The following is a 26,887-nucleotide window of genomic DNA, read 5'->3' on the forward strand; positions in this document are numbered from 1 at the left end:
TCCATGAATTTCCGAAGGAATTGCTCCAGAAATTTTCCGAAAGAATCCATTCACAAATTTCTGAAGAAATTCCTCCACGAATTTTCAAAGGAATTCCTCCAGGAATATCCTGAGAAATTCCTCCATGAATTTCCGGATGAAGTGCTTCAGAAATTTCCGGAGGAAGTCCTCCAGGAATTTCCGAAGGAGATCCTCCAGGAATTTTCAAAAAAAATCCTTCTGCAATTTCCGAAGGAATTCCTCCTGCAATTCCCGAAGGAATTCCTTCATAAATTTCCGAAGAAATTCCTTCAGGAATTTCCGAAGGAAATCTTCCAGCAATTTCCGAAGGAATTCCTCCTGGAATTTCCGAGGGAATTCCTGCAATAATTTCCGGTGGAATTCCTCCAGGGATTCTCAAAGGAATTTCACCTGGAATTTTCAAAGGATTTCCTGCCGGAATTTCCGAAGGAATTTTTTCATGAATGTCCGAAGGAATTCCACCAGGAATTTTCGAAAGAATTTCTCCAGGAATTCCTTCACGAATTTCCGAAGGAGTTGCTCCATAAATTTCAGAAGGAATTCCTCCAGGACTTTTGCGAAGGAATCGCTCAAGGATTTTCTGAAGGCATTCATCCATGAATTTCCGAAGGAATTCCTCCAGAAATTTCAGGTAGGAATTTCTCCAGGTATTTCCGAAGGAATTACTCCAGGAATTTCCGAAGAAATTCCTCCAGGAATTCCCGAAGGAAATCCTCCACGAATTCTCGAAGGAATTTCTCCAAGAATTTCCGAGAGAATTCCTCCAGGATTTTCCCGAAGAATTCCTCCATGAGTTTCCGGAGGAGTTTGTCCAGGAATTTCCGTAGGAATTCCTCCAGGAATTTTCAGAGGATTTTCTCCTGAATTTTCGAAGGAATTCCTCTACGAATTTCCAAAGAAATCCCTCCCGGAATTTAAAAAAAAAAATCTTATGGATTTGCCTTGAAATACCTCCAAAAATTTCCGAATGAATTCCTACAAAATTTTTTTACGGTTGTCCTCAAAAAATTTCCTTAGGATTTTCTCACATAACCCCCAAACGTGTTTCTGAAGGAATATTTGAAGAAGTTTCTCAAGTTTTTGTAGGAATTCCGCAATACATTTTTGAAGGAATTTCTTGAGGAATTTCCGAAGAAACTTCTCAAGGATCTTTCGCTGGAATTCCTTGAGGAATTTCGATTAAAAAAAAAACCGAAAAAAATCCTCAACGAACTTATCAAACAATTTCTTACGAAGTTTCCGAAGGTATTCCATAAGACATATCAGACATATGTCAAAAAAAAATCCAAACGAACTCCCTTAACAATTTCCGAATTTGCCTTATCAAGGCAAAGGAATTCTTCAATGAATTTCCGAATGAGTTCCTCCTCCTCTCCTCTTCTTGGCGTAACGTCCTCACTGGGACAAAGCCTGCTTCTCAGCTTAGTGTTCTATGAGCACTTCCACAGTTATTAACTGAGAGCTTCCTCTGCCAATGACCATTTTGCATGTGTATATCGTGTGGCAGGCACGAAGATACTCTATGCCCAAGAAAGTCAAGGAAATTTGCTTTACGAAAAGATCCTGGACCGACCGGGAATCGAACCCGTCACCCTCAGTATGGTTATGCTGAATACCCGTGCGTTTACCGCCTCGGCGAATGAGTTCCTCTAGGAAATAAAAAATCACGATAAGAATTTCTTCAGGAATTTCCGAAATATTTTTTCAAGGAAGTTTTGAAAGATTTTTAAAGAAATTCCTTATGAAATTTCAAAAGGGATATCTCATAAGACTTTTAGTGGATTTTTTTCAATATTTTTGGAAGAATTGCTTCAGGAATTTGAGAAGGAATTCTTACAAAAATTTCCGGATGAATTCCTCCAAGAATTTTTGAAGGTATTCCTCAAGGAATTTGCGGAAGAATTCCTCACGAAAACTCCGAAGGAGTTCCTCAAGGAATTTCTAAATTTATTTCAAAGAAATTTCTCAAGGAATTCCCGAAGAATCTTCTAAAGGAAATCGTAGAAGAACTCTCGAAGGAATGTCTTATGGAATTTTTCAAGGAGCTTTAGAAATGAAGGAATTCCTCAAGAAATTTCTGAAGAATTTGTCAAGGAATTTCCGGTGGAATTCCTCGAAGATTTTCGGAATAAATTCCTGAAATTATTTTTTAATTGATTCCTTTAAAAATTTCCGAATGCATTCCTCTAGCAACTTCCAACGATATTCCTCCAGGAATTTCCGAAGGAATTCCTTTAGAAATTTTCAAAGAATTTTTTCCGGTAATTCCGAAGGAATTCATTAAAGGATTTTTCGAAGAAATTTCTCCAAAAATTTCTTAGAGTATTCCTCAAGGAAAGGAATCTTAGTCTGATTTTTGAAAGAATTCCTTGAGAAATTCTTAAAGTATTTTCTGGAGCTTCTCAAGCGGATTTCTGGTGGAATTAAGAATGATATTTGTAAAGAATTACTGGGGAAATTCTCAAAAGAATGCATGGTGAAATTCGTAATAAAACTTCTGGAGGAATTATTGAAGAAATTTCTGAAGGTATTTCCAACGGAATTACTGCAAGTTTTCCGAAGGTCATTTCTGCTGGAATATCTACATTAAAATAACCTGGAAAAATATTAAATAAATTTCTGGAGAAATTGCTGGATAAATTCAAATTCATGATGGCATTTGTTAAAAAATTTCTGAAGCAATATCTTGAGGAATTCTTCAGGATTATAATCATATATGATTCTTCCATTGAACCATTCCTGTTAATCACCCATATTTCATACTTCACTTTTATTTTTTTCAAATGATGAAGTATTTGAACTCCTTGTTACTGCAAAGTGGTTTTCAGTGTAAGGATGCTCGCCCCCCCTGGCCGAAAAGCTGGCTACGCCCTTGACCTTGGATCTAGCTGGGCGTGGTGCAGCGTTTCTTACTCAGCCGCTGGATGCCAGAACAGACGCTGTTTGAGCCGCACCTCCTTGGTGAACAGACGCTCGGGTCGTACCTCCTCAATCTAGCTTAAGTCAGAAGGACAACAGTGCCCAGGCTGCACTACCAGCTAAGCACACAACTCTTAGCTGGCGGTCTTTGTCATCGCTTGACCCGTGGAAGCATGAGGTAGGAACTTGTGAGGACCAGAGCTATATATTGGACGCTCTCCTTATCGACTCACCGTTTTGCAGCCCGGTCGATCTATTTTACCTATTTTTGACGATAGGTTCAATTGGTATTACCAGAATTTTCCAATAACTCTACCAAAAATTTCTTCTGAAGTTTGATCAAAATATTTAACAGAAGATTTGTAAGAACATTTTCAGCAATAATTAGACATAAAATGGACATAGATAAATAGCAGGAGGAATTCCTGAAGAAATTTGCATTATATTAGTTTTTATTGGTATCTCTGGAAGATGGGATTATTGAAAGAAATTATACAGGAATGTCAGAAAGAAATTCTGCTGGACTATCCACTTCACATAAAAATCCGGGATTCCAATCGAATTCGTGAAGTAATTCTTGCAGAAACTCCTGGAGTAGTTCGAGTAGAAATGCCTGAAGTATTTAAACCACTGCAAGAATTTCTGAAAGAACACTTGGAAGAATTTTTGGAGGAATCCCTGCCAAAGTTGCCTAAGGAATCTCTTAAGGATTTTCTGATTATATCCCCAGAAGGATTTGTGAAGAAATTTCAGGAATCCATGGAACGCATTCAAAAAAATCCTTTGGAGAAATTGTTTTATAATCATTGGCAGATTTTCCAGCGGAATCCCTGGAGTCCGATGCACTTCGTTAATCAATAAACTCCCACTCACCTCTAATAGTATCCTCGACGCACTGCGGACAAAGTCGTGCCGTTACACTAGTACTGGGCGCCAAATCCGGACTGGAGTTAATCTCGATCAACCATGGGTAGAAATCCTCCGTAATCATAAAGTCCGCCCCATACAGCTCGAACGTATTTGGCCTTCGGTCCATATTATCCTGACAGGCCAGCAGCGACCCAATAACGGCTTTCTGCATGCCTGGATAGATTCGCTCGGACCACATTTCGTACTTGTCGATCTGGCGCAGGTAGGCCTGGAACGTGTGGCAGTCCCACATGTTCTCGTGCGGAAGCCTCTCGTCCCGCACCGCGTTATGGTACTTTTTCTGAATGGCATGATTGGTCAGGTGCACGGACTCGTGGTAGTTCATAAGATTGTACTGCTGCGAGCTAAAGCGGAGGTAACTTTCCTTGTAGAACCATATTATCAACGGCTGCACGCTGGTGATCATGAACCACTGGCGGATGTCGAATTTGGTGTTGTGTATGATTAGAGGGCGTTCTGTGGGTTGGAGAGAAACGTACAGAGAACTGTGATTATTTTGAGCGAACTGTAGATTTAAAGATTCAGATCAACTGTGTATGGAACTGGAAGCATGGTTCCAATTGCATTCATGGGACAAAATGACCCGAAGGATGAACATATTTCTGAAAGTACATACATAAGAAATCCTTGTAGAAAGATATAAAAATTTGATTGAATGCTCTCTGCAAAGTTTAAGGTGGGTTCTGGGATTATTTATTTTTTTTTTTTCATTTTTGCCTTGCATAGGAGCTTGATGAACTCACTAATGAATTCTCCCTTCAAAAGGGAAGATAAACCGTTATGTCCAAGATAAACTCAGATCCTAAAATCTCGTTATTCAATAAAAAAATAACATAAAAAATGTACAATGTAAATTAGATTCATGCCTACCACGGCAATAAACTAATACAGCGTGTCCCGGGGTATAAAAATTTCCCACCGCATCAGAAAGCCGTGGTGTATCGCACGTCCCAAACAGTAAAATGGCAGCAATTTTCCCATTTAACAAGCCATAATTGTGTCTATGTCATGCAAACAAACCACTATTTCATTTTACAAGTCAATAACACAGGAATGCGCGCCTGTGCACAGTGGCCGGAAGCCGGACAAAACCTCAAAAATCGACTTCAATATTTTATTTTTCTAATATTTTTCTTCCATTATAGATACTTCAACTAAGAAAACCCCAAATTTTTAAGAGATTTGGTCGAAAATTGAGTCTTGTAGATATTTTCAAAGTTGAAGTTTTATGTGCTACAATATTAGTATTTATTGCCTTTATTTTATGAGCTTCCTTCATGAGTTCGTAGTAAAAGTTAGGAAGACTTGAATAATGTGACAATATTTTTTGTGTTTTTGGGTATAAATAACCATTACATTTCAGGGATTGTTTGGAATTCAATCACAAAATTATTATGTTTCTACAATATGCAAACATATTGACTTTTATGAAATTTTGAAGAAAAACTTCGTATTAAAGAGATCCAGTACTTGTTTAGGAAACATCAGAAAACGACGCCGTATCCCGGATCTGACGTGCAATTTTGTCTAGTTTTTGGCTATATAGGTCACTGTTTGCGCATTTTTGCGCTAAGCGCGGAAAATTTTTTTTTTTTCTATCAGGCCACAATGGAGCCGCATGGTTGTGGAGGAAGTGATATTGTGTGAAGTTTAAATTGTATCTTAACATAGTTCAAATTGACTTCAGAATACTAACAATTTAGTGTAATTTTCATTCTTGTAAGAGACTTTCACCAAGTCAGATGGTCATAAGAGGACGGGGGGGCTTGTCTGATAATGTAATGGCCACAGCTTTAACTTTTTTTTTTTTTTTTAAATATTATTTTATTTTTTGACAGAAAAACACAAGAAGGTGGGTGCTCTAGTTTAAAACAGTAAGCTGGAGAGGAAAGGAGTGATGACTAAGTATGAATAAGCCTTTATTTTCATAGACACTACCCACATGTTGCTTCACCAGATACAACTAACTCTTTTAACCTTCAAAATAAGAGAAAGACAAAAACAACCGTGAAAACATGTAAAAATAACTACAAACAATTGCCTATTGATTTTCTTACACTGGTTGTTTCTTAGATTAATGTTTATCGTTAGAATTGCTCAACAACCTTGGAAGCAATCTCTTCACGAACTTCTATCGAAGTTTCAATATATAGTGACACAAACTAGTCGACATCTACGTGTTTCTTCTCTACACGCACATCGCTGCAGTTCAAAGCAACAATCATTTATAAAATATAAAAGGAATTCACTAAACGGCGTTAAACGGTACGTTAAATATGATTTCTGCGTAAACATCGCGATCACCAAGGCAATCTTTGAATATTTTAATCGCAATTTTATGAAACGAACATTTTACGCTCATTAATGAAAGCCCTTTTATTGGTTTCTTAAACTTGAAGTTTTATTGTATGTTATTCATGCAGTTTCGTTAAACACATTTCTTTCTACTGAAAGACACACAGAGTGATAAAGATTTTGAAAATATTTGCTGGAACTCTACTGTTCATAAATATGATTACCGATCTCTGATGATCGTTTATCAAAAACTCCCTTCAATATTGCGAATATGAATTGCCAATTCTTTATAGATAGGGTTGTTTCGGTTGCTTCGACAAGTGAAAGCAGGGATTGATGTACCTTAAAACCTAAACTCGGAAGAGCATATATGAAGTCGTTGAAACGAGATTGATAAAAAGCAGTTCAACTTTTACGCAGTTCACTATATTATACTATCTGACCCCATAACGATTGAATTAACACACCTCCGTGCACCCACCGTAAAATGTCACGTGGTCTATGGGCAGTCCCTGAGAATAGACCACGTCTTGTCAGCCAACATTGGTGTGTATCTGAATTGATCCATTGAAAGAAAACGTAGGTATATGATTTTTTCTAATGATTTATGTAGTTTTGAAGATTTTGGACCACCCTAACAGCAACAAATACACAATTATAGTTTGTTTCAATACCAATACATAATTTAAGAACCCCCAAATTAAAAGGTTACTCAAAACCTACGTTCAGAAAGCACATCATGATAGCTTATTATCGATTATTTTTACATGCTTTCCATAATCAGCAAATTTCAAAATTTTGAACCACCCTAATATAGTAAAATCAAAATATATGATAAGTTCCATATCAGAAATAGATTTAGGGAACTAAAACCATCATAATCTGTGAATTTTAGCATTTTCGGTTAACATTTGAGGTTTTGTCCGACTTTTGTATGGAGGCCCGCCACTGTGCTGTGGGAACCCATGGGGTGCTGCCATTCGTAGCTTCCTAGTGTAAATCAAGGGCGATCCACCGAAAGTCAAGCTCCCGTTGTATGGCCCCTGATGTAGTAGGTAGGCATATCTACAACACATTCCGTAGATTGCCGTGTCCCTGCCTTTTGACTTGAAGTGTGTTCCCAATTTCAAGTTGATTTATGGCATTTCGGTACATGACTGGGAGAATAGGAAAAACATTTTTATGCAAGCTTAGGTATGTTTTGCAATGCAAGTTGCCAGGTGCAGAACTAAACAGCTTTTGTAACCACGTGCTTTGTGTATGGGAATGCAACATACAAGCGATATGTAGAGGTTAAATTTAGACCACAACTATCACAACTGAATACACTACAATAATATTAACTGTAATCTACTCTTTTCGTAACATTCGACGTGTAAACCTTGCTACATAAGAAAAATTAAAACCTCATGGATGCTACTTTTCTTTTTTTTATAGAAAGAGGAAATCTACATAACAGATACCCAAGAGGTGGTTCCTCGGGTTAAGTGGGGCCGACACTAAAACCTCTTTCTCTCCCTTCCTTACCTTCGCGGTACGCCCGTTAGGGATGACTTCGATACGCTCGGCAAACCGTCTCGCGCCCCTTGTACCGCGTCACTCGAAGCACTCATCATCTTCCGTCACCACAAGTGCTAAGGGCATCATACCCGCTAGCACGCATTCAGCGTCCTTTGACATCGTACGGTATGTGCTGACGATCTTAAGGCACATCAAACTGTGGGCACTCTCGAGCCGCTCCACGATTCGGTTAACCACTAGCGCACCCGACTATGCAGTAGCCTGGTACACGGTTTATATGGGAAAATATAAAAAAATGTAAAAACTCCAACTCCTGTATACTTTTTGAGTTCCTTTTTGGTCCCATATCAACTGTGCAAAATTTAAGATCGATCGAAGAAACTATATTTTAGCGCCCGCCATTCTTAGTTTTTCATACGATTTACTATGGGGAAAATTTACTTCTTCAAAGAATAATCGCTTGATGTCGCCCATTGATCCCTAAAAATAGGTCGTTGAATGATTTCTGTAGATAACTTCACGAGGAATCAGATCTCCGAAGACCGCAAAGCGATGCGACATTCGTGGAAAAAGTTATTAAGCCTTACCCGATCGATAAAATGACGAGATTTTATTTATTGTTATTCCTCACATGTTAAACAGCGTTGGCATGCCATTCGGTTTTCAGTCAATAACTTTTTCCACATGCCTTAGATCGCTTTGCGGTCTTCAGAGGGTTTGTTTCTCGTAAAATTTCCAAAAGAAATCATTCCTCGATATATTTTTAGGGGTTAAGGGGCAACCTGTGGCGATTTTTCTTCGAAAAAGTGATTTTCCCCATAGTAAAACGTATGAAAACTTAAAACGGCTGGCGCTAAAATATAGTTTCTACGATCGAGCTGAAATTTTGCACAGTTGATATGGGGCCAAAATGGAACTCAAAAAGTGTACAGGAGTAAAATGTCTTTTTGTGTCCCACGCTACTATGCAGCAGCGCCACACCGTGGTATTGAGATCGCTACTGTCGCGATAAGTCTATGCTTACTCGAGACTATTACCAAGCTATCTCACATTATCTTCGGTAGTGCGGTTATTCACCACCTCCACCTACGTCTTGTGGTGTGCGATTGCCAGCTATCGAGATTTCATCCAATCCTCTACTATGCCTATCTATGCCAGTTGCATGCGTCGCTGTCAGTTCCACTTCCTCTATCGACTCGCCGTATACCGTGAGGGTTATGTCATCGGCAAAGCCGACCAGCTTTATGCTCGGCGGAAGTGTGTGCCTCAATACGCCATTATACGCCGCGTTCCATTGTACCGGGTCCTAGATTGACCCTTGTGGTAATCCGGCGGTTATGTTGTACCCCTTTTCGCCCTCCTCAGTGTCGTATAGTAGCACCCTAATCTGGAAGAAGCTCTCCGTGACTCCTAGGTGGTGAATGGCGCATTCAATGGCGGCCCAGCTGACGCTGTTGAACGCTTTCTTCACATCCAACGTGACGATCGCGCAGTAGCGAATCCCCCTTCGCTTCTTCTGGAGCGCTTTCTCGGCCATTTCGATTATAGCCTTAATAGCGTCTTCCTCCGATCGAACTTTCTGGAAGGCAAACTGGTTATCCGAGAGCACAGAGTCATCTCACGAACAGAAATGTCTTCTGATTCATATAACCTTTTCCATAGTTATCTTAAGCTTCGATGATATTCTTGGAATAATTACTTCAAATGGTTGACTCATAATGATTTGATGTCTGCATCAAGCATATGTTTCGTTTAATTCAACACAGGGAGGGTGCAGGCACGTCAAACTCGAACAAACTACGCCTACCTAGCATGCATCGAGCGGGCCTTCCCAAACAACACACTGCGATTTCGCGGGCCACCCCCATCGGCAAAACAAAGCGATATCCAAGCAGGATTCAACCAGGCTTCAGGTCGCGTTGCCAGTCGACACTAACACACTCGCAAAAGATCAGCGGTAGGCCTACCTTGCCGCTTGCGGGTCTCCTGATTCAACATCATTGAACATCAACCATCAAATGCTTAAACTAAGCATCCTATGTCATTACTTTAACTCTTTGTTGATCGAAACATCTGACTGCTGCCTACTCAGTCATTGTTCATCATGGCGGCGGCGCTATTCAAAGTGACGGAGACGATATTGTCGTCTTGCCTTGATTTAATATAATAAATCGTTTGTCCGCTATTGCGTGAATTGTTTCTACATGTGGAATGAATCAATCAACATGGAATTTGCCACTTCAGTTTCAGGTAAGTTAGCCGCCTGTGATAATAATTCATACACTATATGAATTCACATACTTGTTTCCCATGTTTTCCAGGTGCAGCTTGTAACCGTGGAACGCAACCACCCGATTTGGGCAAGTGAACCCAGCCTCCGCTGCTAATGATGATCAATTCAAATCTGAACAAACAGGAGTGCAAATATCCTGGACGGTTTTCCTTGGACGTCTGCGCAAGGCAATAAACTGGACAACCTGCTGAAGATACACAAGAACATTGGCAGTGTCTTCATAGTGGGACTGAATGATTCAGCGGCGATCAAATTTCGGGTTGTAGGTCCATTTTTGTTGCGCGTTTGAGTTTATAACCATTTGAATCACAAGTAAATTAAACTAACTGCTAACTATTTTTTGCTAATTAGGCATTTCTGTAATGGTCGTATATGTTAAAACTAGAACATATTGCACTAAATACGACCATTATAGAAATGGTTATCCTAAAATTAAAACTTTTTATTCTAGAAATGCAACATAACCTCATTTGAACGAATTTTTGTGTATGCTTAGAACAAACATCCGATTCAGTTAGTTCAAGCCTTAAGTTTAGGGTTAAGAGGGGTTAAGTAAAGCATAAACATGCTTAAATATACCATGCGAATAAATGAACTGTCAAACCATCAACAATAAGTATTGTTCATGTATGCATAATATGATTGAGTCAACCATATGGCTTGCTCCAATCAGCTCATCAATTTTGTTCATTTCAAGCTTCTGTTATGCTTCGTCCTATGATATTATGCGTAATACAATCTCAAAAAGGGATTATATAAAAGTCAGTGCACAAATATGCTTGTTCGCGACCGTAATATGCTCGATATAACTTTACTTTTTTCTCCGTGGATTTCTCGGTATAGACCATCAGCCTCGACAGAATGATCCGTTCCAACAGTTTCCCGGATGTATCCAGAACACAGATCAGGCCAAACATTTCAATAGGTCCTATCTGCATTTGAGAGGCTCTCTTTGTTTACTTTCTCTTTCAATTATTGCGATGTAATGGTACACTTTTCAACTATTTTTGCAGTACAAATCAAAAGACGATTGTTTTGACCATCGTTCAATGCAAGGAGACAATCATAATACAAATAAACAGCTGAGATATTAACGAAAGAGAGGGAAACCAAAGAGAGCCTCTCTTCTGCAGTTTGGACTTTTAGACATGTTTGGCCTGAGATAGGTCTGTATGCCGATGGTTCGCCGGGTGGCTTCCCGTGTTTGGGCAATACCCAAGTAACCACAAGCATTATATCATTGCACGAATTAGACTGAATATCAACCTTTGCAATGCGAAATGCAGTAATTCCACACTTGTCATGCAATAATCCTTTAGATTGTCATTATCAATGTAATGATGCATTGCATTTTTCTTTACATTAGAATTCATTAAAAGGTGATATAAGATAATTAAATAATTCAACACTTGAAAAACTGAATAAATGCAATGTTCAAACTAGCAAAGTTTGCACTTACAATACAATTATAAAAGCTTGACTCCTAAACAAATGAAATCAAGAAGATTGAACAACTTTACGGTCAACTCTAGCGGTCTTCAACATTTCTGGTTCGACTCCCGACCAACTTAAATCCCGTTTGAGCTACCGATCGACGACAGCTAAACCTTTTTAGAGATGACCTTTTTTATTTTCTGAAAACTGTTATCACATGCTAATAATGATGAAAATCACAATTCTGGAGCTCGATTTGAATAGGTCGTATGTGCTTTTGTCGATTAAAAATTCGATCAGTTGGATTCGCTCATAATAGCGAAAACCGTTGAAATTGAGCAAAGTTGATACAAACAGCAGATCCCTCACAAAACAGGCTTTCTGTTCCATCATTGAAAGTTTGCAAAATATCTGCCATATTGCTACAATGACTAAAATAAACTGATCGAATTTTATATCGACAAAAGCACATACGACCTATTCAAATCGAGCTCCAGAATTAGCATATGAGCAGTGTGCGAAGGGTGTTTTAATCGAGGTTTTAATTTTCTTATATTGATTAAATATCTTCTAAAATGCATTAGGTATTTATCAGTAATTTATCAGAATGTGATAAATTTCTGTATTCTATTACATATTACATAGTCGTTTTGCCCTCTACTGCAATGATTGAGACAGAAACACAGTTTCCTTTTAGTTAATGAAATATCTGTTGTTTATCACTGCAGCAGAAACGGTCCACGGCACCAGCGCGTATGGAACTCATCTAGCAGTCTTCAATACTTCTGGTTCGACTCCCGACCCGGCGACAAAAAATAATGGTTAAAACATTCATGTGTGGGGGCATCAGTACCGTCGATAACGAAACGGTGCTAAAAATAGATTTTTGTTTTTGTTTTTCGTGTTGCACGTATGAAGCATGTGCAAATGCAAATGTACAGCACATGCATTTATGTTACTTTAGCAATGGCTGTCAGCGTGCTGCAATATGTGACACTAATTTGATTTTAGTGGGGCCCTTTTCCACTTTAATATTACTTCAATGAAGTGTTTAAAGTAATGCAGCATTATATTGAAAATTTTAATGATCAATATATGGCAAAATTGATGCACTTATATACGGCTTCGTGGTTACTTGGGTAGAATCTTTGCCTTTTCCACCTCTCCGGAAATTCGCCTCTGTCCAGGCACATCGGCCTAGCCATTCTGAACATATCAGGGCATTCCCCGATGGCCGTCTTGATGGCTACTGTCGGGATACCGTCCTGACTTCAACTTGTTCAACTTGAGTGACTTCGCTATTACGATGAGCTCTTCGTTCGTCACTGGGGCTGCCTCCCCTTGGTCGGCTCATCCAGTGGGTGGGCGACAGCCCATGGTCTTATACCGTGGCGCGGGAACAACATTTCCACGATCCTCTGCAGCATCTCGGGTGAGCGTTGCGGGGATGCTGACGCTCCTTTAGTTTTGGCCATGACTGCTCTGTAGGCATCCCCCAGGGTGTCGTATTGGCAGAGATTTTCGAAGCACGCTCGTTTTCGTGCCTTAATCTGTTTGTTCAGTGCCAGTTTAGCCGCCCTATAGGCCTCACCTCGTTCCGCTCTACCCCCATCGGTACGAGCTTTCCCAAGTAACAATCTTGATTCTATTTGGTTTTATTTGTTTTCATGACAGTTACATATTCTAGTTGATCTTATCGGTATTTTAGCTGAGTACAACTATTCTTCATTTATATGTGGTTTTATCAACACCTCCAAGAATACTTGGAATTCAGTCCATAAAACCATAAACACAAGTTGTGTTACATAACAAGAACTGTTGTACTTATTGTCAGTTTTAAAAAGCTCTCGTAGCTATCTTTAATTAATCATTCTTCAGAACGAGCAACTGCTTTACCGTGAGAACAGTTTTGACATTAAAAATGAAAAAAAAAAAACTCAAGCATCCGTTTTTGATTCTCATCGTCCATTATCGCTGCCAATCAGGAGCGCCTGTCCAGAGAACCGGCCTCGACGCGGTGCAGTGCCAAATTCCTCCGGTTGCAGCATCCGAAGAGAGGTTAGGTTAGTTTAGTCATGCCGGACGTTGTTTCTCATGAAATCGGAATCAATTCATCGGCCCGCAGATCATGATGAACATTGTGAAAATTCACAAATAGGGGAAAGTGGGGTAAGATGCCATTTTTCAAACTTTCATCGTTTTCAATGATAAATAGCCTTATTTGTTAGTTATTCAAAGTGGTAACAGCAACTAGACAATATTTGCTTGCAAAAATATACACTAAACTAATGTATTTTCATCGATTTTTAGTGATTTTAGAAACTGGTTCGTAAAACGGAAGTGGTGCAAAAAGGCCACTTACTATGGGGTAAGATGCCACTTCATGGAAACATTCAAAAGTTACGTCCATGATTTTTCGGACATTTTCGACTCCTTTTCACCATTCTGTCCCGCCATGTTCGTATACTCAATACATGTAGTGTCACCCCCACGCCGCTAAACGGTGCTCGTCATATTTGAAAGACCGATAACATTGATAGCGTAGACATCAACAACCATGCGCCTCCATGTGCGCCTCAATCTCGTTGGAAACACTTGGCTGGTAAGGGGCCGTCCATATACGTGGACAACTTGATGGGGGGGAGGGAGTCCGTGAAAAGTTCACGCTTGTCCACGGAGAGGGGGGTGGGGGTCTGTCAAATGTCCACGTGGACAGCATTGATGTAGGAATTAAGAAACAAAGATTCATTAAGCGAAACATATTATATCGCATTATGGAAGTGATACGTATCACGCTACGCTCTTTCAAAAATAAGTCGGCTATTTTTATTTAATTATCAGAATTCTGCTTAAATTATCTAGTGTTTTCATCAGGAAAGAAATTTAAAATGGAGCGGAGGCAGAGGAAGCGACACTAGTTTTGCCAAGCCAAAAAACCTCAAAAAAAGCTGAAAAAAAAACCAAAAAAATTGCTAAAACCCGCAAAAGTTTTGCGAATTTTATCGGGTTTTTTCGACTTTTTCGGCTTATTTTTTGGGGTTTTTCGGGTGGCAAAACTAGTCGCTCCCCTCAAGCGAAGGCCATAAAAATGTTAGTGTGTCTATTAAAATTTTCGTTGAAGTTCTCGAAGTTGCATATCAATTTTCCAAAATACTTCAAAGTTTCAAAATATATGAAGTGATTTTCAAAATTTCCTTACTCTTATAGGCTTTATCTTGTTTTTTTTTCAAATTTTATATTGCAATATTCTTCATAATTTTAGATGTGTATAGGATATTGAAATTCAAATCCCAGCACTCTATAATTTAGTTTTTAGCTACACTATGCATTTTTTAAATGACCTTGTAGTTCATGGATTTGTACGAATCTAGAAAAATATAATCTTTGGAAATTATCCAAATACCACCATATTAAAGTTTTTTTAATAAAACACAAAACAAATCCGATAATCATGACTTTAAAATCTTTCAGTTCGATGAAAACCAACGTTGAAAATTTTGTGCTATTTTGTACCTCTTTGAGAAAGACTTTGGAAGGAAGTCATTCAAATGGGGTTTCTTCTTGCAAATGTTTAATTTAAAAATAAATAAATTTTACCTTGTACCTATAACGTCACTATGCAATATGTAATTTCATGGAGATATGAACTATATTTAAAACATTAAGTTATGAACTATTTGAAGAAAAACAGCATTCCCTAAAAAAACTTATGAAATCACTGTTCTCTATTTAATAAAAAAAACAATACAAATATTTAAAAAAAAATGTTTCTCTGTAATGTCCACGTGGACATTAGGGGAGGGGGCTAGGGGTCAAAGAAAAGTCCACGCTTGCCCACGGGGAGGGGGGACGGGTAAAAAATATGATTCTGTCCACGTGGTACATGGACGGCCCCTAATAAAATCACCATAAAACCTTGATGCTTGCAAAACCGGAAGTTGCCAATTTTCATTGTAAAATCAAAAGATTTTTCATGGGTTTGGCGGCCTAGCTTCTAGAAGAATGTTTGATGCAAACATATCTTGACACCATTCACCTATAGTAATGATCAAGTCCCATTCAGGAATGATTTTATGAGTTGGGCCATTTTACCCCATCTTGGCATTTTGGGCTTTGCTCCCCTATTTACCTGTTGGTAATGCTAACCGGGAGAGAGGCACTGCATCGTATCGGGGTCAGTTCTCGGGAATGGCGGCCAGGGCGGGTAGGCACAAACACCTCCACCCCACCCGCCCAGCTCTGGCTACGCCCATCTCATATGATATATCTCATCGGCAATACGTAGAAAAATGTATGACTGAATTACTGTTTAGGTGAGTAAATTGAATTTCAGAATTCAAGCATCTCACCTGGCAATCATTTAACTCATGTGTCTATAACTTAGTTCTGAAGCTTGCTAATATAATGTGATGTTCGGAAAACTTGTAGAGTAGTCTTTTCCCTACAATTACAATTCCTACAAGGGCACCATGTTCTAACTCTCATATTTACGAAGTGAAAACGCTTGTATTACCTACTTATACTAAATAACTAAATGATCGAACAATTCAATCGTTTAGTAAAAGTAGGTAGTATCAACATTCTAACGTTGTAAATGTAAAAAGTTAGATTATGGCATCTTTGGTGATAATTGTAGGAAAAACACTACCCTACAATTTTTCCGAAAATTTCTTATAGAAAACTGAACAGAGGAAACGACAAAGAAAAGAGACCTTTCGAGTGAACTCCTAATTATAATGTTGAGGAAATGTTTCGGGCAAATTTCCAGAGTAAATTACTAGAGATTTCGTAGAAGAGTTTCAGAAGAAAATATCAAATTCGACAAAGATTCTTTAAGAATGTTGATAACATTAACAATTTCTTCTGAAAGTTTTATTAAAGTTTTGTCAAATCAACTCATCACAACGAATTTAAACCATAACATGCAATACAAGTATGTTCCGTTTTTGTCACTATCCGTTTTTATCACTATCCGTTTTTGTCACTATCCGATTTCGTCAACATTTCATTCCGATTTTGTCAACACTAACGTTTTTGTCAAATTTGTTCTCTCGAAAACGAGTTATTTATAGTTTAATAATAATCTTGAGGCAATGCGCCCATGAATGAATTTGAAGCAACCACCAATTGATACACAGAAGACGTATACGCCACAGTAGCTTTCAACATACATATTTCAAATTAAGCTGTAAATAATGTAAAATCATGCTGTTTCTCACGCATAATTTTACTTCTTATTTTAAAATGAGAAAAATTAAACCAATAGTGCAATAAAAAAATTAAACCGAGCCAATTTAATAAATGAAAATCTGACAGGAGATGGCAGGTGATCGCAGCACGTGAATATCAATATCATCATCAACAATTTTGCCGTTTTGTAAAATGGCTCAATCATTTTCCAAGTGTAACATAAGTAGCTAATCATGATAGATTAATAATAGATGGGATGTACTTAATAAAACCACAAAGCACGGACTCGTTTATCCAGCAATAGGAAAAATCACCCTGGATAATCGAACATTTTTTTTCATTACCCTATTGTGTTAGGGCTCCGGAGATCGCTCCAGGATGTCCGTCTGGGTATACCTCCAAGAACTTTCTTCTGAAGATCTTCCTTCTCCTTTCTTCTTCTTTACGGCTCTACGTACCAACTGGAACTTAGCCTGCCTCTTCAAATGTTCTTCGAGAACTGTAACAGTTTAGGGCTTTTTTGATTGTTATTGCCTGAATTTTTACACTACAATATTTCTTACAAGACTTTTCAAGTGAAAAAAATTTCACGCGATTTTTACACGATTTTCTAGAAATTACACGATTTTCTAGAATTCTGCTCTCCTGGTCGCTATTTCTTGTCATCCTTGCAATCTTGGTTTCTCCTCCAGATTCCAGATTTCAGAATCCAGAGAATCTTTAATGAATTTCTTCTGAGAAATCGTCAGGAAATTTTAGAAGTTCCTACAGTCGACTCTCCACATGTCGATGTTTTACATCTCGATATCTCTCCCTATCTCGATGGTTAGGTCGGTCCCTTCAATCCGCATACATTTTACCTTTCTACATGTCGATATCTTCTTATCTCGATATCTCTCTATCTCGATGCGATCTCGTTGGTTTTTGTTCTGGATTTTCTCTCCATATGTCGATATGCCCGTTTTTACAGGTTACTAGATCTCGTTTCTATTTGCAAAACATTCTGGGAAGGTAAAGTGACATCTGTTTTTTGACGGTTTTTCCTAGTTACGGACGGGTTTTCAATCTAGTGTGTATTATAAATTGGATCTTGAATTCGATCTCTCCCTATCTTGATGGTCCCTTCAATACCGAGATGTAGAGAGTCAGGTAAATTAGGAGTTAAGTCTATCAGAAATAAGTTTCTCTAGGAAAGAGGAGTCTAGGATCTTGGAAAACGATCTGGGGATTTCTCCAGCAACTCCTGAAAGGTTCCCAGAAGAAACTAAGGATTCCCAAAAAAAACTCTAAAGAAATCCCATCTATTCTGGAAGTATCCCTTGAGAAACAATTGGATGATTTCTTGAATGAACTTATACAGGATTCCTAGAAGGAATATCTCAAGGATTTCCACTTGAAACTTCTGGGGGATTCTCAATGACTTTCTCAAGGACTCTCTGAAGAAACTTCTGGAGGATTTTAGGAAAGACTTCCTGGAAGATTACTAGACTAAACTTCTGGGAGATTCATTAGTGAATCTAGCTTTTTCTTATTCCTTGCTCACTCTCCTAAACAAACAGGAGAAAGAAAAGGATGGAACGGGATTCCGTGGCACCCCTTTTTATCCCGCTCTTTCTTTTGTTTATCAAGGAGGATGAGTGAGAAAAAAGAAAAAAGCTAGATTCGCCAATGGGGAGATTCCCAGGAAACGCAGTAAGAAATCAGGGATAATTATTATTATTATATTATCTTCATTAACGAGATTTCCAGCCCAAGGCTGTTTCATTTAGTAATCATGAGGAAATAACAAAGATGAAAGATAGAATTCTCTTGGAAAATCTTTTGGAAGTATTCCTAATAAAAGTTTTAGTAGATGTGGGTATTTCTACTGCGCATAAACACCAAAACAAAGCCTTGTAGGAATCATTAAAAAAAAAAATTTGGATGCAGGATATTCCAGGGAAAAATATGATAAGAAACTATTTGAAGAATCCAAGAAAGAACTTCTGATGAAATTCTAGAAAAAATGTTGAAGGAATCCCAGAAAGAAATTCTGGAGGAAGCCCAGAAAAAAACCTCTGGGAAATATTAGAAAAACATTCTGGAGGGATTTTAGAATGTAATCTTGGAAGAATTCTTGTAGGAAATTCTGAAGAAACGGAGAAAATCCTATATTTCAAAAGTAAAATCTTGATGAATCTCCAAATCATCTCTTGGATGAATTTCAAAAGAATGTCTAGATCTAGGTCTAGATCTTGTACCGACTTTTCAAACCCTCTAAGCAGAATGCGCTCTTCGAATGAGTGTAATCAGTTTCGTACCTTTTAATTCCGCCACATGGATAACTGACACTGTGGAAGATTACAAGTGGTAGTCGAAATACGCGTATCTGTCAAAGTATAAGCAATTAGGGCGGAATTAAAAGGTACGAAACTGATTACACTCATTCAAAGGAAATCTAGGTTAAATTCCAGAATGATTTTCTTAGCCCACCTTGTGAATTAGAGACATTCTTCTAGACCTTCACATTGATAGTTCAGTCGTAGAGAGTGTGACACCATTTCACGTATTGAAGAACTTATGCGACTTTTTGGCGCTGTATCGGTCTTCGGGTTTCTTTAAAAACAACCGGTTAGGTTAAAAGCCGACGTTTCGAATGTTTCTAAACTTCTTAAGAGATGTTAACAATGTTGTCCAATATTACCAGTGGCATAGCACAACATTCCTGATTAAACTAATTAAATTCCAAATGTGTGGCTTTTGTGCTAGTTTTGATCAGGGATTGGCGGCATGCACCGGCATGCATGCGAAAAAAGCGTGTGCTTCACACAATCTCAAGTGCTTGTCTCCCGTTTTGCCGGGAGACGAGAGACGTATGAGTGAGAGCTTTCGTAATTGTACGAGAGACAAACCGCAGCACTAGCTCTACGGCGCAGGAGTAATGCACGGTGCTTAAACTGTGCTTGTCTCCAAACAGAAAAAAATCACTCAATAAATTAATTGAAGAGTTTGTGTTTTCGGTAAAGTTGTTAAGCTTGTCAAGGGTTGACAAGTGATGGGTCGTTTGATTCGAAATTTTTCCAATAGCGCCAGTCACACGATGCATATATTGATCAATAGTTAGTCGTTTTAAGGAAACATTGAATGTATGATATTGTTCAAAAATAGATTGATATCAATCATTCAACTTTTCCCCTATCTTTCGTTTGATCAACCACGCAGCAATATTTCCCCTCCATAGCGCATTTTTCTTCAATTTTCTCTACAATATTTCCCCACCTTCAAAAATTTTACATCAATCCGCTCGAAGATTGTTCAAACCATGGGTCAAATTATTCCATGGATCAAATGATTGGTTCAATATTTCCCCTCCAGATCAGCCTATCATCCTTTCAATGCAGCAGCACGTGGTCGAGAGCATCATCATTGTAGAGCATTCTGCCGTGTTGCCATATATTTTTTTTAAATTTAAATAAACAGCTATTGAAATGTGTGATAAAAAATACATACAAAAAAGGAAACTAAATTCAGATGTAATAAATCATCGAACAAAAGAAACAATTTTTGCAGAAGTATATTTTTCCCAAGATTTTTTATTTAAATGTAATGAATCCAACGATTTCCCAAATAAATGAACTAGATAAAAAAAAGAATCCAATAACGATTAAGGACTGTTCATTTTATAAAGAGGACAACTTTGCAAGGCTATAAAAAGAAAACGCGTAGTTCAAATTTGAGCAGCCTTGGTTAGTTGTTCAGTACATTATATTAGCAGATAATAACCATAAATAAATTGGGTTAAAATTATTGAACTTCATAGAAATGTGACAAAGTGTTTCGAGAGATCAATTTCTCAACTCCCAAAAACTTAAGATAAACACAAAATTTCTGTAAAACATCGGTGTATCGTTTTTGATTGCATAAAAGTGTTCGCCATGCTGCAGCAGTTTGAGTAATACATATTCTGGCAAAATATAAACCTAATCAGAATAATGGTTGTTGAGATATAGAAGTTACAAGTTGGACTCGATTTTCAGACTAAAATTTATTTGTTAAACAAAAATGTATAAAAATATTAAATTTTGAATGTTTTCAATGGATCTAGTCGAAAGTACTAATAATGCAATTTCAAATGCAGAAAACCGCTTCTTGATAGCATTGTTGGCTTGGTTACTGTGCTTCATGGCAGTTACCGAAGATAAAACCGCTTCGTTCTTCGAAGGTTCTTCTAAATTACGATGTACTCTATTGCAAATACAACTAAACAATGATGTCTAAAATAAAAATTAACATGTAGTTAGTTTCAAATAAGGTATATAATCACATAGGGTCAGACCTTGCTGAAAATAAATAATAATAAGCTTCTCTAGAATCAAAAACTTCTTTTTATGGAGCAAAAAGTATGCAATTTTTCATTATGGCCATCATTAAGTATTAAATTTGTGATGAAGAATGTACTTTAAAGCATATTTTTCTTCGGTATCATTTAGAATGCGATTCTTTTGTATACTGGACAAATTTTGAACTGATTCCGTAGTGTTATTGCATCACTGGACTTAAATAAGTATTTTTTATCAATTTCATTGATAACAAGGCAACTCACTATATCAAGCTGTATAATGCTTGGTGCATTATTACTGACCAACTATTACACTCTACCTTTAGAAGAATAGTATTAGATCCCAACACATTGAAAAGTTCATGAAAATTTTAAAGTTATGTATGTGGAAAGCTGTGCAGAATTTTGAGAAATGGGGTTTTATTGAGTTTTAACGAAAACCGCTTTAGTTCCATAACTAAGGACAATTTGTATAATGTTATATTTTTCCTACACTGTAGAATAGCTATGGAAATTTATGCAAAAAACCGATAATGATTTTACTGAAAAATAAAAAAGATATCACACAAATAAGGTGTCCTCTTTATAAAATGAACAGTCCTTACAATGCATTAGTAGTAATAAACAGTTCACAGCTTTTTTGTGTAATCTTATAACTCGGTTGGTGTCCCATCGAGCTTTGCTAAAGAAAATTACTGGTGCACTGGCGGTCTCTAACACCAGCTAATTAATAATTCGTGTAGCGGACCTGGTGAGATGGTTAAATCACGTGACTATCACGCCGTGGACCTGGGATCGAATCCCACTCCCAACAAATTTGCAAAGTGTGAGTTCTTCCTTCGGAGGGGAAATAAAGCGTGGTCCCGAGATGAACTAGCCTAGGGCTAAAAATTTCGTTAATACTGATAAAAAATTAATTAATGACTTGCACATTATGGTGGCTTACTTGCGTTGCCTACGAGGTTGCCTATAAATAAGAAATACCCCCTTCTGACAAATAACACCCTTCAGTAGTAATTTTGTGTAATGTCGAAATATAAAGGTAGTTCAGCAAGACGGCGCTGAAGGTGTTTCGAGTCCCATCCCATGAGCTGTCCAAAAAGTTTTCGTAATAAAAAAAATATGTCATATGTTTGAATATGTAAAAATGGTAAAGCTTAGAAGAAGAAATAATGTAAATAAAAAATTTATTAAAAACGACATAAATACAAATTTTACAGAAATGCATTGTATAGGTACATTATCTTCCGCATAATTGGCATTGGGATCGGTAGGACTGAAAATCAACCGCGCACCCACCGACGACGCATTGATTCAATAAAGCTGTGCACGTACGATAAGCATGTACGGACACTTGTTTTTTTTTGTCTCTTCATGCATTTACCTTTCTCATACCGCCGGGAGATTTTCTCTCTGCTCGAACCTCGGCTAGCTCTATCTCTCTGGAAAGGGGTAATGAGTAATGTAAAGATATTGGATTGATACTTAATTTGATCCTCGATTTCATCAATAATCCTTGAGAAAGAAATAATTGATGGAATGGTGGAATAAAGGAAACAAGAAAGCGCTGCCAAATAAACATTTTCAAGCTCAAGTAAGTTGCGCATCGTAAATTTTCATTAGATTATTTAGGAATAATGTTTAATATTTAGCATTGGTTTATCATGTTCGATTCATTTATTTCCTCTAACGCATATGCGGTTTTCTAGTGCCTTTAGTATAAAATGCTAGAACTATATAGGGAAACTCAGTATATTTTCAACAGATTTGTTCTCTTCGTGTTATCTAAAGTCTGATAAACCTCAAGTTAGCGTCGCATCTTTGCCAATGAAACTGTTTCAAGCTATTCGGACGACAAAAACCCCTTATAGCATAGAGAGAAAAACTGCCAAAAATTCCCAAAGTCACTCTCAGGACATATAATTTAATTATCGTTCAGTAATCATCAATCTAGCTATAGAGAAACCTGTTTTAATAATAACGGATAAAGCAAGCATTATCAATTATAGACGAAACAAACAAATCAATATGGTAATAACCTCTTATCAGCTTTTGTTTTCCAAACCTATACTGCTATACATATTAACTATGACATTAGCAAAAATCAAAACTTGTTCGAACTTAACTGTTAATCAAGCTGTTAATACTTATTGCTTAAGCTCCATTTTGTATGAAATATTTTGATTCATCGATAGAAGTTCATAACTTGTGTTAGTAATTAAAAAACATTAACCTTCTCAAGACATTAGGAAAAATAGCATGATGAATTAGTAAATAGATCCACTTTTTAACAATTCATCATGCTAATCGGAGAGATTGGGTTCAATAGATAAGAGTTTATGAGTGCTTACAAAAAAAAATCGAATATGGCCTGGTAAATGACCAAAACTATCAAAAAATTATTTTTTCATAATCATTATTGGAATTGAATACGCAAGCGAAGTATCGAAATTTGCACTTTTCTAATGATCAAGTCTTTATTATATTTACAAAGCAAAAACGTGAAACTTTATTTCTAGAAATTTGCTTTCAAAGCATTTCATAAAATTCAATTGTACTGGCCACCATGAACGCCGTGAACCACGCGCTGAACGTTGGTGAATTGCTATCTCTTCCTCACTGATGCAATAGTCTTCGCTTAATCTGCTGACTCTTTTGCCCTGCTGGATAGATCGAATCAAACAACTCGAGGGGAAAGTTTGACGAAATTGGATGATCTTGATGGTTTGGTCAAACTGGATGATAGTGGTGGTTGGATCGGTTGGATCAATCTTTCGGAGGGGAAATATTGAGGATATGAGCACCAACCTCAATCCTCGCTTTTGCAGGTTGGTCAGTATTTATATCAAGATTCAACATTATCATCCATGTTCTCCTCAATAAAAATGCATGCAATACATTTAGCAATATTTCCATCAAATTGTGTTTCTTGATGAAGTTGAAGGAAAGATTGAACCTCTTGGTTGAATAAACTTATTGATAAGTGTAAATGGCACTAATCATGCGTAGTATCAAGCCAAGTGCCAAGCACGGAGACAAGCACCGAGAGGGTGCATACGACAAAGCGTGAGAGACAGGAGAGCTCCAGCGCGCGGCAAAGTAAGCGAGCAACACACAACCGATTGCGCGTACTCGTCTCCTTCTAGTTTGTTGTGCTGTCTCGTAGCAGCGTGTGCGGCACGCAAAGAGTTTTGAGTCGCACCCAATCCCTGGTTTTCAAAACTTTTAATGAGTACTTTCAGAAATTGATGGCAATGTTTTGTGAAATCTATGTTATAGTTATTATTAGTTCGGATTCATCTTTCTTCTTAGTTTCATTTTTTTGAATTGATAAAGTGGTTATGAACCAATAGCATGAAAATAGCAACATATTCAAGATTCCACTTACCTATATATTTTTGTATCACATATCTAGTTTTACTGACGATCGGCGGATTCACCATGCTGATGATCTGCTTAATATTGTTCATCAAGTGAATGCCCCGTCCACGGCATTTATTTCCCGGTTTTACAATCCAAATGTTCAGGTACCCATCGAGTGCATATTGCGGCCAATGGTTTTTAATCTGCTCAAGGACAGACTTGGCTTCCGCAACATAGTTGGATATTGCGTTCATATCTTCTTCCTCCTTCATCAGCTGGATTGTGCCACCCTCATGTGTCAGCAGGTAATGATGGGTGAGAAATACGTCCCAATCATGATCCCAGATTTTCACATCCTCCTCTACGTCGATATCGTTGTGCAGGCAGTAATCCAAATATTCCTTGCAGCGGGATAGTGCGAAGTTTATACACGATCCTGGAACTTTTCCCTCGTCCGACAGGATGGCATCCATGCCTTCCTTATCGTGAGTTTCCACCAACCACTTGAGGAGTCCCATTGAAGACGTCAGACGAAAGTTGTCTATAAATTCGTTCAGCTCTTCGGGATTCCATACGTTATAGCAGCGAGGAAAGTAGGTCTCGGACATGCCCTCCTCGTAGAACCAATGAAAATCGTGCAGAGCGGAGCATAGACCTTCTTTTGTGGTGAATGGTGCCTTGCTGAAGCGGTTGATGATCAGGGAAGAATTCTTAGTCATATCCAACCAATCGGCCTTCTCCCTACGAGCCGTCCACAGAAGGTCGATTGGGGTATGCTCAAGGAAGCGTGACATTATGCTTCGCTCACATTTTGCGATGTGGTTTTTACGTGATTCGCCTGGCTTGCGTTCCGGGAGTTGCTGCACTAGATCCTCCAGAATGAACCCCGAGGATGAGGTGTTAGCCTGTGGTTTAGCCCTAAACCCGTCCAACTTCTCAACCCAACCCCTTTCGGTCAGAGCACGCCGCACTGTGTGGAATGAACCCCGCACCAGAAACACGCGGTGATGTTTGGAGGCATCCTGCACCTTCTTCCTGAGCTCATTCAGTCGGTCCGCATTGATCCAGTTATTTTTGAAAGGATTTATGAATTTAACCGTCGCCGTTAGCGGGCCCACATTGCCTTCGATAGTCTTAACTGCCACCGTTTTGACCTCCTTATCGTCGTCATTTCCACTGCCATTGTTTGTAGTTCCAGTTTTTCTTTTCGTTCCATTCTCCGTTACATTGCTGTCCGGTCGGCTGCCTTCATTATCCTTGTCATTTTCACTTTCAATATCCTTTTCACTGGAACTAGAACCAGCATCGGAGCATTTATCACTATCACCAACTGTACTGCTGGTACTACTGCTGCTACTGTTGCTGTTGCTATTGCTGCTACAGCTATTGATTCCGTCCTCCATCATCAGCAAAACTGTGACACAGGAAACCTCATTTTTCGAAAAGCATCGAAATATTTATGCCACCAATATTGCGCCCAAATCCTTCTTCCTTGAACCCAAAACGAAAACAAAAATCCGCCCACACCAAACTTTCTATCTCTCACCGCGCGCCACGACGCGTTACACTACCAGTACTAAGCACTCGGAAGCCACTAAGCGCCTACATTATAACAACCCACCGACGACCGACCACCCACAACCCACGCTATGTTATAGATCGAACCCCTTCTCCGCCGAAAGGAGGAAATCACCACTCACTCACGCCAGACGTGATTTCAGTTCCCACCCCACCACGACCTCTGCTCAGCTCACTTCCGGGTGTCCTCTTCCCCTGTACCGCACACACACACACACACTTCACTGTAGTTCCTCAGACGACTCGGCTTTGCTGGTGGGATCCTTTTTCCTGGTACTTCCGAACGGTTCCACGGTTGATCTAATACTGGCCGTTCCCGAACTCACCGAGTCGGTTTTATAGGCCCCCGGCCGCGGCGCTCGCTAATCCTTGCTGGGGGGCCCGATCCTCAGCTGTTTGGTTGTTTGGGAGCTTTTGCCACCTGTTTAGAACGGCAGCATAAAGCATAGGAAGGAACCCGTGGCTGGGGGAAGTTGAAAAAGTTTTCCTTCGAGCATAAATTGTGAACATCACGAAGAGGGCCAACTTCCGTGCAGTATGGGAAAACTCTATTAGAGACCAGTGCCAGAGCGGGTGGGTAGAGCTTTTCAAGGATATGCAGAGAGGAAATGATCCACACAAATCAGTCGGGAGATAGCGTGACCAAAGCCATATCGGATTGATAATTGTACAATCGCTTAGGATGGTTGTTTTAGCATGGGAATTTTCCTAATTAAATGTTGATTTAAACAATATAGCGCAGCACAGTGCCAGTGGTTTCTGAGGTAGGGTTCTTGATTGTTATTTTGTCCTAGAAATGCTGATTATAGACACGTCTATGGTAGAAGAATATTATTAGAAAAAAACAGTATCCTTAAGTCACTCACCAATTGAAAGCTAAGGGTCTATGCTTTCATATGGTGCTAGGAGCGAAATGTTCTATCGGGGATCATTTTCCCATACAAATTTTGGGTAAAAATGGGTATATTTAGGAAATTTCTAGATTGAGTTTAATTAAGGGCGAAAGTAACATGAGAGAGTTCTCT

At 38.5% G+C, this 26,887-nt stretch overlaps 1 protein-coding gene across 2 annotated transcripts in view; it reads right to left on the bottom strand.

Annotated features, from left to right (window-relative positions):
* LOC115253903 (tubulin glycylase 3A) overlaps positions 1 to 26,457 on the bottom strand; it is a 33,858-nt gene extending 7,401 nt beyond the window's left edge. The window contains exons 1-2 of one of the 2 annotated variants that reach the window (XM_062851036.1): positions 24,310 to 26,457; positions 3,814 to 4,326 (exon numbers count right to left, since the gene is read on the bottom strand). In XM_062851036.1, the coding sequence (XP_062707020.1) occupies positions 3,814 to 4,326; positions 24,310 to 25,690 (1,894 nt within the window). In that variant the 5' untranslated portion in view covers positions 25,691 to 26,457. The remainder of the gene's footprint in view (positions 1 to 3,813; positions 4,327 to 24,309) is intronic. The other variant, XM_062851037.1, reaches the window with a different exon arrangement.
* Positions 26,458 to 26,887: the final 430 nt, after the last annotated feature.

The sequence above is a fragment of the Aedes albopictus genome, chromosome 2, assembly GCF_035046485.1.
Source record: "Aedes albopictus strain Foshan chromosome 2, AalbF5, whole genome shotgun sequence".
NCBI lineage: Eukaryota > Metazoa > Arthropoda > Insecta > Diptera > Culicidae > Aedes > Aedes albopictus.